The 11,889-nt window shown below is 41.9% G+C and overlaps 1 protein-coding gene across 1 annotated transcript; it reads left to right on the plus strand.

The window, feature by feature from the left end:
- Positions 1-10,733: 10,733 nt before the first annotated feature.
- Positions 10,734-11,745, plus strand: LOC108288186 (40S ribosomal protein SA-like). Its single transcript, XM_017507072.2, has one exon. The coding sequence runs from the start codon at positions 10,778-10,780 to the stop codon at positions 11,663-11,665; it is 888 nt and encodes a 295-aa protein (XP_017362561.1). The 5' UTR covers positions 10,734-10,777; the 3' UTR covers positions 11,666-11,745.
- The last annotated feature ends 144 nt before the right edge of the window (positions 11,746-11,889 follow it).

Raw genomic sequence — 11,889 nt, forward strand, 5'->3', positions numbered from 1 at the left:
ACCTGTGATGATCTCAGATCACGGTAATAAATGTATCCATCATCTCAAACATTTATCATTTTTTTGTGTTGGGAACATGTAACATCGTCCTTCTAGCTATCTGAAACTATAATATATTCTTGTTACAAGTAGTCATCTTACAGCTCTATTAGAACTTATTCCTCCTCTCTAGCTGTAATTTTGTGTCCTTTAGACACAAGAATAAGAAGAAGAATCTCTTCTTATTCTTCCCTTCCGTGCATAGCAGCTTTATTCACAATAAATTGTAATACACATGTATCATGGAATACTATTAAGCCATAAAGAGCAGTAAAACATTAATACTTGCAACAACTTGGATGGGTTATCAGATTATGTTGAGTGAAACAAGCCAGATCTCAAAAAGTTACATACTGCATGAATCCATTTATATAACTGATACAATTTGGATACTTGTTGCCCCAATCTCATATAGAAATGTAATCTCCAGTGTTTGTGGTGGGGCCTGGTGGGAGGTGTTTGGCTCATGGGGACAGATTCCCTCATGTCTTGGTGTTGTCCTTGTGATAGTGAGTGAGTTCCCCTGAGATCTGATTTTTCAAAAAGTGTGTGGCATTTACCCTCCTACTCTCTTTCTTGCTCCTGCCTGGCCCTGTGATGTACCTGCTCCTGCTTCATCTTCCACCATGAGTAAAAGCTCCCCAAGGCCTCCCCAGAAGCTGAGCAGATACCAGCACCATGCTTGTACAGCCTGCAGAACCGTGAGCCAATTAAACCTCTTTTCTTTACAAATTACTCAGTCTCAGGTATTCCTTTACAGCAATGCAAGGATGACCTAATGGAATAACGTTACTAAAATTAGAAAATTATAGATATGGAGAACAGATTAGTAGTTGCTAGGGTTTACGGCAGGTGGCACAGGGAGGAAGGTATCTGTGGCTATAATAAGGAAACATGAGGGATCACTGTGATGGAACATTTCTGGGTCTTGACTGTGGTGGAGCTCATACAAATATATACCTGTGATAAAACTGCAAAAAACAAAATACACACACACACACACACACACACACACACACACAGAGAGAGACACACACACACGAGTACCTATGAAACTGATGAAGTCTGAATAAAATTGATGGATTATATCAGAATTAATTTTCTGGCTTGATTTTGTACTATACTTATGTAAGACGTCATCATTAGGGGAAATTGGATAAAGGATATACAGAATCTTTCACAATACCAGTGAATTTATAATTATCTCAAAATAAAAACTTAAAATTAAAATTCTAAGCAAGCTCTGGGATATATAATTCTGAGTACTGGATTTGAAGAAAGGATTCTAGTACCGGGAAGGAGGTGGGGCTAAATAAATCAATGCCCCTGTAATCCCATCACTTTAGGAGGCCAAGGCAGGAGAATGACGTGAGCCCAGGAGTTTGAGACCAGCTTGGGCAACATGGAGAGACCCACTTTTTTTTAACTTAAAAAAAGAGAAAAAGTACATGCCAAGATTTCTTCCAACTCTTAGGATTCTTTTATTTCTTTTTTTCTTTGGTTCTCTCCTCTTTTTTTTTTTTCCACATTTCTTTCCATTTTCTACATACCAAGATAAGTCTTTGACATTCCACAGGAATTTGTTGCTTATTGATTAAAAGGAAAAAAACCCAAAGTGCATCAGTTTGGCCCCAAGACCCTGTGCTCTTACAGGCTCAGAAGTCCCTGCCCCTGCTGCCTGGCTTCTTTCTGCTTTGGTTGCCTGCTCGGATCTTGGAGCAAAGTCCTGTGACCGTGGGGGCCATGAATGGCAGCGGGAGGTACACAGATTCCTAGGCAGAAGGGAGCAGGTCTCCACTAAGGCTCCTTCTTTAGGCCAGTGAAGGCCTGAAGGCGGGAGCTGGGCTGCCAGTACGGAGGACCAGAGTGGCCTGACCTTGGCTGCCCATGGACGAATAGGCATGCACTTCCTCCCCTCTGAGGTCCATAAAACCCCTGGGTTTAGCCAGAGCATAGAAAAGGAGGAAGAACAGGAGGACCAGCTGCAGAGAGGAGCTGCCCTGTCTGCTTAGAGCTTCAAAGGCCAAACCTTCTGGCAGAGATCTTGGTTCCTGCATCTTCAGGAATGCTACTATGAAGACACAGGTAGGGCCTTCAGAGCAGACCCGGGTTCTAGTTACCCAAACAGGAGAAAAAAGGCAAGGGCCATAAGCCTCCTTCTAAAATGTGGTTTTCAGGCCCCATCCACACGTGCTTCCTCTTCCAGGAAGTGAAATAGAGTTTTTGGACCTGGGCTCAGAATTCCTCTCATTAGAGGACAAAACAGTCACAAGCACTGATCTTTAGCCTTCAGTATTGGTCTAGTCCACCAGTGAAAGTGGTACAATGAATGTCCCCAACCGTAAATAATCATCTCAGTCACTCCTATGAGGAGGAAATAAAGAAGGGCTAAATTAAGAGAGGGCAGAAGTGCAGTAGAGGTTTCTTCTTCTTTGGCCTAAGACAAACACATGAGGAAAAGGGGAAAGAAGTTTCCTCTTTTTTTCTTGCAGAGAGGCAGTTCTCACTATGTTGCCCAGGCTGAACTCCTGGCCTCAAGGTATCCTTCCACCTTGGCCTCCCAAAGTGTTGGAATTACAGGCATGAACCACCATATCTGGCCTTCTCTCTTCAACCAACAGTCTCCTTTTCTTTTCTTAAAAATAATCAGGCAGGGCCAGGCACAATGGTTTATACTACCTCTAATCCCTGTGCTTTGGGAGACTGAGGCAGAAGGATTGCTTCATTCCAGGAATTTGAGACCAGCTGAGCAAAATAGTGAGACCCTGTCTCTACAAAAAATAAAAAATCAGCCAGGTGTGGTGGTGCAGACCTGTAATCCTAGCTACTCAGGAGGCCAAGGTGGGAGGATCACTTCAGCCCAGGAGTTCGAGGTTACAGTGAGCTATGATCAGGTCACTGCACTCCCACTTGTTTGACAGAGTGAGACTCTGTCTCAACAATCATAATGATAATAATTAGAATCACAAGAAATAGAAGTGGCTCAGTGTTTAACTACATCATAATTAAACATACTTCCTATTATTTATCAATGTATGAAAATACCAATGAACAATGTTTGTTAAACATGAATATGGCCACCTCCAAAATGCATAAATCAGGGAGAACTGACCTCAGAGTATTTTGGGGCCCAGTATTCTGGGTCTCATAATCACATCACATAATCCCATTGGATAGCTGAGAGGATTGAATGAGCTGAAAATCTGTAAAGTATGTAGCAAAATGCCTGGCATGTAGAAGCCTGGTTGTTGTGTTGTTATTAATTTACATTTGTGGGCCAGGTGTGATGGCTCACACCTGTAATTCCAGCACTTTGGGAGGCCAAGGTGGGCAGATCACCTGAGGTCAGGAATTTGAGACCAGCCTGGACAACATAGTGAAACCCCATCTCTAATAAAAATACAAAATTAGCCAGATGCAGTGGTGCACATCTGTAGTCCCAGCTACTCGGGAGGCTGAGGCTGCAGAATTACTTGAACCTGGGAGGCAGAGGCGGCAGTGAGCTGAGATCACACCACTGCCCTCCAGCCTGGGTGACAGAGCAAGACTCCATCTCAAAAAAAAAAAAAAAATTACATTTGTGTAGCATTTTGCAGTAATTATCATATTTGATTTTACAACATCCTGTGAAGAAAGTAAGACAAGTCATATTACCCTCTTTACACATAAAGTTTTTCAGTACACTGTCTACAATGGAAATTTTCTCATTTCTAGTTCAAAACCGTTTCTACTACCCCATGCATGGGTAGCTGCCTGGTTTTGAATTAGGAGTAAAGTTTTCAGTGCACTGTCTACAATTTAAATTTTCTAATTTCTAGTTCAAAACCTTTCTCCTACTCCATGGATGAGTAGCTGCCTGGTTTTCCTTGTTTAGTAATTTAAAGGTTGAGTGTCTCACCTTCTCATTGGGAACTATCAGATGACAACAAAGTAGAAATTTGGAATTCTCCTACTCTAGTAGAAAAAGAACATCTTAGCTTGAATTATATACAGTATTGGGCTTTGCAGTTTTCTGGACAAATCAATATGTATATTATACAATTCATAAATATTTGCTTTTTGTATTGTACAACATTTTTTTTCACATACTGATTTTTTTATTTCTCATGAGTCAAACCATTATGGGAGAAGGAGTAAACAGGTAAACTGAATGTCACTCCCAATCCCTTCACTGCAGGAGATTGATTTAGCCCATTCAGCTGCATAGGCGGGTATCACCATCCTCCTCTTCTTAAGCACATCTTTTATCTTTATATAGATAAAATGTGTATAATATGTGTTAAAAATATTTATAAAAGGTGTATGTGTGTATTATGTGTGTATATATACACACACACATAAATATTAATAAATAGCTGGTAACCTGCTCTATACATTGCTCTGTAACCTGCTGTATTTACTTAACAGCATATTATGAACATTTTCTTATGTCCTGAAAATTAGCTAGGTTTACATTCCTAACTAATTCACAGAACATAAGAAAATGCCCTGTGAACTTGACCTATCAAAGCTTAAACAAGTAAAGGAGTTATGTGCTGCACAAATAAGAAATCCAGAGGTAAGCATCAAGGCTGGTATGATCCCTTCACAGTGCCTCCCAGGACTCGGGTTCCTTCCAGGTTTCTACTCTGCTGTCCTAGCATGTGGTCTTAGACCTTGCGCTTATTACCTCATTGTCACAAGATGGCTGCTCTACTCTTCAAAATGCATCTGTGTTCCAGGTAAAAAAGAAGGGATAAGGCAAAGAGCAAAACAGCATATGTCAGCTGAGAAAGGTTTCGATGAAAGAACTTTCCTAGCATCCCATCCAACAACTTCCACTTATATCTCACTGGCCAAAATGGTGTCATCTGCCTGCAAAAGCCACAGGATAAGCTGGGTATCACCAGTTGTGTTTTCCAGGAAGCAGATGCTTGAGATGGAGTTAGGTGTGCAAAAGATTTAATAGTGGGTAACACCTGTGAAAGAAGAAGGAAGCAGGATTGGGCAGGGGATCCGTCATTCCCTGATAGAGACCTGACAAAGACTCTACCAGCCCAAAGTGCAGCTCCAAAGCAAAGGCTGCCTGTTGAGGAAGTCCTGCGTTAGGTACAAATAGGCAGGCCTTCATACCACCATCTTGCTTAGTTGTTGGCTGGGAGATGCTCCAAGAAAAGCATGACCTCAGCTTCAAAGCTGTCAGGAGTTAATAACTGGAGACCATCAGCTAACCATGCTCCTCACAGTGGGTAGGTACCAAGTCCTTTCTCCAAGCAAGGACATCTGAGAAGTGCATTTCTGTAAATGCCAGCCTGGGAAATAGAATTTTTAAGTTAGGCACATTGCTGCCCCACAGAAACTTGGAGTTCTGTTAGTAAGGAAGAAGAAAGGTCTTAGGTGGGCCACTGTTGTATCTGACACCCTTTGTTAAGCTTCCTACTCTGGAGACAAGAATAGTTTTGCTAGAGAAAGAAGGACTGTTTGTTGAACAAGCTTCTATTAGCAGTTGTGTTCCATGGTGAAAGGATGTCAAGAAACATAAGTCATCTTCATTACAGAACAGCACCCTGGTTGTCCATCTTCCCATGGAATCAAGTTGCCTCTTTTGTTGGGTAATCCAAAAAGAAATGGGGCTAGCTCACAAGTCAGTGATGGACAGTGGTAGAAATAAGTGAACAGAAGTGCCACCTTTTGTCCTTCCTCCTAAATTTTGTACATCTCTGAAGTCACTGGCATAATTAAGGTTTTTCCCTTCGGGCATATAAAGATTTGCCTCATTGATATTTGGTTGGTAAACTGGGGAGAGACCAATTATTCAATCCTCTCTCCTGATGTTGGATAATGCAGAGGCTGTTTGGATGGTGCAAAGGCTCATTCAAAAACAGGATTCTCCAAGGAAAACAGAAATGAGTGGAGTAAGCAATTTAGGAGCTTCAGGTTTGGTCATTTAGAATGTCCATTGTTCTCTATTTTGCTGAAGTAGTTTCCTCTAATCTGAATGTTACTAATGCTATTGAGAAAAGTTCCCTGTCTCTAGCATCAGGGAAATGCATTCAGCTTTCTACAGATACAGTCAAGAGTAATTATGAAGTTTAGAAAAGATACCCTGACTCTCTCCCTCTGCTGATATCTGGGCCTATACTTTCTTCATGGAGCTGGCTGGTTGATTAATTCTGAAAAAGTCAGTGGTGTGCATACAAATAAAACCTCAAAATATCGAAATAAGACATAGTAGAGAATGCATTTGGGTTTCAGCTCATCTTAAAATACTGGTGAATAATTTATTCTTCTAAATACTGATGATTGCTATTTACCAGTAATTAGACCCGCCATTTCAGCTCCTTTTCTCACAGACAGAAATAGCATGATCAGTTTTAAATTAGCACGGAGGAATTAAAGGCTTTTCAATAATGTTTTTAATTTTTAAAAAGATACATTTACTGTGGAATATAGAGAAAAGTACCAGAATGATGAAAATCATCCCTAATTTCAACAACTAGAAGCAATCAACATTATAAAGTATATTATTTCATTCTTTCATAACATTTACACATTATGTTTTAAATAGATAAAATGTATATAATATGCATAAAATGTATATAAAAAGCTATATGTGTATGTGTGTGTATGTGTAGACACACACACACACATACACATATATCTTTTTGTTGTTGTCTGGCTGGTCCTGAATTCCTGCACCCAAGTGATCTACCCACCTCAGCCTCCTGAAATGCTGGGATTACAGGTGTGAGCCACCATGTTCAGCTGATTTTTATTATTCATACTTCTGTGAGGAATATCTGTGTAGCTCTCTCACATTTCTGATTATTTCTTGAGAGCAAATACTCATAGAAGAGGATGAACATTATATTTTGATACCACTTGTTTCTGCCTGCCCAGAATTTCTTTCCATTTTCAACTGACCTCCCACCTCACTCTCTCATTGCCTTTTAGTATCTGCCTCTCCCTCAATTGGTGAAATGTTTCATCACATGGCTGGACTGGTCAGAGTGCCCTGTCTCCTACCACTCCAGACACAGTGACTGGTCCAGGAGTGAGCATATGATCTAAGTAGGGCCAATAAGAGGGAATTTTTCCAGGTCTGATAATAACTCTTGGATGAAAACATCTCTTTCCTTCTGAAATTCTTAAATGGCACCAAAACCATTTAAGGTTGGCATTGATGAGGACCCTCTTGTGCCAACATGGAAGAAAGCAGAGCTGAACAATGAAGAACAAAGGGGGATTCCTATTGACATCTTTTTTTGAGGCAAAGTCTCTGTCACCCAGGCTGGAGTGCAGTGACAGCCTCAGGGTTCACTGCAGCCTCAAACTCAGGTTCAAGCCGTTCTCCTGCTTCAGCCTCCCCAGTGGCTGTGACTACAGGTGCACATGACCACACCTGGCTAATTTATTTTTATTTTTGTGGAGATGAGATCTCACTATGCTGCCCTGGATGATCTGGAACTCCTGGCCTCAAGCGATCCTCCTGCCTCAGGCTTCCTAAATGCTGGGATTACAGGTGTCAGCCACTGCATTCAACCTGTTGCCATCATTTCAGTTCCTGGCCTCAGCCATGACTGAAGCAAGATGCTCCCCTAAACCTGTTCAATTATTTGACCTAATAAATTTTCCTTTTTACTTAAACTAATCTGAGCTGGCTTTCTGTCTTTGACAATCAAGGCTCTTGACTAATGTAACTATTCTTAAGGTTTTGTATATATTTCCAAATTACCTCCCAGAACTATATTGCCAAATACACTTGTGGAATGTGGAGTTTTAAATGGAATTAATGTTAATATTGCTGTAATGAATCATTGTAGAATTATAGTATGAGTTAATCTATCTCTTTATTTTTATGTATTTCCATCCCTCCTGACTAAAGCAAAACATCTCAAACAAATCATCACACTCAAGTAAGTAAATGTGGAGACTGTGATGAATAGAGATCAAGCTAGAGTTATACTATGCCCAGACATCAGGCTGAGTACAAGCCTTTGCTGTCAGGGAGGGGGAAATAAAGTCTATGTATCCTGTAGCCAGTTACATAGTGGATCTCTAATACCTTTACTTTCTTCCCACACGCAGAAGTGAAAATTAAGAGAAGTCTCAAGGAGTCAGTTCCAAGAAAGGAGTTAAATTATTCAAGAGTAAGTTGTCAACTTAAAGTGAGCCAAGGCAGAGTAGTTCATGAACTATGTGACTAGACCAGGTGGGACTCAGTTTCTGAGACAGATTTCTGAGCCAGGCCTGTGGGCAGCTGTAGGAGGAGATGAGTCGGGGAGGGGTGATTTTAAAAGGATGCTAAATAACACTGGCAAAACCAAATCAATTCCATACGTCAGTGAGATGAATTGGCAAACAGTGTCTATTACTCCAGTTTTTCTATCAACTCCTTATGTAGCTATAGAGCTGAAAATTGGTTCCAGTCTCACTGAGGTAGACACTATCCTTTTGTTTTTTTCTTTTTTATGGAGACAGAGTGTTGCTCTGTTGCCCAGGCTGGAATGCAGTGATGCAGTCTCTGCAACCTTTGCCTCCCAGGTTGAAGCAGTTCTCATGCCGCAGCCTCCTGAGTAGCTGGGGTTACAGATACGCACCACCAAGCCTGGCTAATTTTTGTATGTTTAGTAGAGATGGGATTTCAGCTTATTGGCCAGGCTGGTCTCAAACTCCTGATCTCAAATGATCCACCTGCCTTGGCCTCCAAAAGTGGTGGGATTACAGGCATGAGCCACCGTGCCCAGCAACACTATTCTTTCATATAAAATTTGTAGGAAACTATTGATTTGGACTGGGCCTCTACAGATCAAACCAAAATGAAGTCACTCATGCTAAAGGTTCATGTCACCAAACAGAGACTAAGTTATTTGCCTTCCAAGAAACTAAGGGGGAAAGACAGAAAGAGGGAAAGACAACATAGCCAAATCCCCCAAACAGGCCAGTTTTAGCTGGCATGATAAAGAAGTCCCTCCTGCTTTAACCCAATAAGGAATATAACTTTGAAATGACTGATTCACCTTTTGTTCTTTATTTCTGCTTTTTCTTTTTTGCCCCTTTTCTGCCTTTAAAGCCCACCTCCTCTGCTTAGCTCATCAGATCACCTTTTCTAAATTTTTTATTTTATTGATTGATTGATTTTTGGTAGAGACTGGGTTTCTCTGTGTCACCCAGGCTGGTCTTAAACTCCCAAGATCAAGTGATCCTCCTTCCTCGGCCTCCCATAGTGTTGGGATTACCGGGCTGAGCCATGGTGCCCAGCCACCTTTTCTAAATTTTTCTAAATAATACCCTGGTCCATGAATCACAAATGAAGCCAATTAGATCACTTAACTAAATTTGTTATAATTTTGTCTTTTAACAGTTCTCAAAGGAAATGAAAACAACACTCTTTATTAGCAGCAGCGCATCTAAGATGGATATTTTTGAAATGCACCTGTGCACCTGGTCAGCTGAAACTTCTGAGTCAACAGTAGGTGGCCTAGTACTGTTTCCTGAGTACAAGTGATTTGTTTAACTCACCCTTTCATATACTTCTTGAAATGTGCTCTTTTTCTTAAAATTACAAATAAACAAAACTGAAGAGAGAAGATGAGTTTCAGAAAAATGGGAACTGATCATTCAACTTTTTTTTAAGAACATTTCCTGTTCTTTGGCTAGAAGTGAATTATTTAAAAATCTGTTTCTACTTAGAGTTTTTATTGATTAAAAAATACATTTTTTCATATCCTGACCAAATCAATGCTGAATACACATTTGTAGGATATTGATTGTAGGGACTGCTTGACTTGACCCAGGTCTACTGGATGGTTGGACGTGAAGGGTGGATAAAGCAGCAAAGATCTCCCGACCCCCCAGCCCCAGATTGCTCAACTGAAGAGACTTTGGAAACCAGCTGGGTAGCCAACGTTGCAAAAGAACAAACTTGAGGACCAGCCAGTTCTGCATTAGAAATTTTGAAGACATTGTCCAGAGCCCTGAGAATGAGAGAAGATCTCCAACCATCCACGGCTGCTTGGGAAAAGAAAACATCGGGGAAAGGAAGGTGGGAAACAATAGCTGAGAATCAGGCAAAAAAATCTGGAAAATGGATAATTATCTTATTCACCACTATCTCTCCTTTCCATTGGCCACCCTTCCAGGTATCTTGTGATCTGAATTCCAACTCTGTTCAGTTCAGCCTGGGGAACCAGAGGAAAAATTGTCTCTGTCCATAAATCCCTTTCCCCTACCTCTGCTGCTTCAGTGACAATAACTGAAAGAAAAAATTGGTGTAACAAAACTTTAAAATTTATATATTTAGACAATCTTAAAGAATCAACAAGTAAAACCCCTGGAGCTAGTGCAGGATATGGTTAACATCCAAAAGTCTATTGTAGCCACATGTAGTGGCTCACACCTATAATCTCAGCAGTTTAGGAGGCTGAGGTGGTGGACTGCTTGAGTCCAGGAGTTCGAGACCAGCCTAGGCAACATGGTGAAACCCTGTCTCTACAAAAAAACAGAAAAATAAGCTGGGCATTTTGGCATGTGCCTGTAGTATCAGCTACTTGGGAGGCTGAGGTGGGAGGATCATTTGATCCTGGGAGGTCAAGGCTGCAGTGAGCCATTACCATGCCACTGTGCTCCAGCCTGGGTGACAGAGTAAGACCCTGTCTTAAAAAAAAAGAAAAAAAAAAAGCTTTTCCGCGCTACCTGCCGAGGGCTTCAAACAGTGTTGTTCTGGATTCCCGTCGTAACTTAAAGGGAAACTTTCACAATGTCCGGAGCTCTTGATGTCCTGCAAATGAAGGAGGAGGATGTCCTTAAGTTCCTGGCAGCAGGAACCCATTTAGGTGGCACCAACCTTGACTTCCAGATGGAACAGTATATCTATAAAAGGAAAGGTGATGGCATCTACATCATAAATCTGAAGAGGACCTGGGAGAAGCTTCTCCTGGCAGCTCGTGCCATTGTTGCCATTGAAAACCCTGCTGATGTCAGTGTTATATCCTCCAGGAATACTGGCCAGAGGGCCGTACTGAAGTTTGCTGCTGCCACTGGAGCCACTCCAATTGCTGGCCGCTTTACTCCTCGAACCTTCACCAACCAGATCCAAGCAGCCTTCCGGGAGCCACGGCTGCTTGTGGTTACTAACCCAAGGGCTGACCACCAGCCTCTCACGGAGGCGTCTTATGTTAACCTACCGACCATTGCGCTGTGTAACACAGATTCTCCTCTGCGCTGTGTGGACATTGCCATGCCATGCAACAACAAGGGAGCTCACTCAGTGGGTTTGATGTGGTGGATGCTGGCTCGGGAAGTTTTGCGCATGCGTGGCACCATTTCCCATGAACACCCGTGGGAGGTCATGCCTGATCTCTACTTCTACAGAGATCCTGAAGAGATTGAAAAAGAAGAGCAGGCTGCTGCTGAGAAGGCTGTGCCCAAGGAGGAGTTTCAGGGCGAATGGACTGCCCTGGCCCCTGAGTTCACTGCCACTCAGCCTGAGGTTGCCGACTGGTCTGTAGGCATGCAGGTGCCCTCTGTGCCCATGCAGCAGTTCCCTACTGAAGACTGGAGTGCCCAGCCTGCCACAGAAGACTGGTCTGCAGCTCCCACTGCTCAGGCCACTGAATGGGTAGGAGCAACCACTGAATGGTCTTAAGCTGTTCTTGTGTGGGCTCTTAAACAACATATAAGATTCATAGAAAATAAACATCGAGTTTCTAAAAAAAAAAAAAAAAATCAGTTGCTTTCTTATAGACCACCAATGAACAAATGAAATTGAAAATAATAATCCCAGCACTTTGGGAGGCCGAGGCAGGTGGATCACGAGGTCAAGAGATCGAGACCATCCTGGTCAACATGGTGAAACCCCATCTCTACTAA

Source organism: Cebus imitator, unplaced genomic scaffold (genome assembly GCF_001604975.1).
Source record: "Cebus imitator isolate Cc_AM_T3 unplaced genomic scaffold, Cebus_imitator-1.0 Scaffold367, whole genome shotgun sequence".
NCBI classification, from domain to species: domain Eukaryota; kingdom Metazoa; phylum Chordata; class Mammalia; order Primates; family Cebidae; genus Cebus; species Cebus imitator.

What these genes read in the sequence shown, in the direction of transcription:
- LOC108288186 (XM_017507072.2), top strand. Translation starts at nt 10,778, where the DNA reads ATGTCCGGAGCTCTTGATGTCCTGCAAATGAAGGAGGAGGATGTCCTT.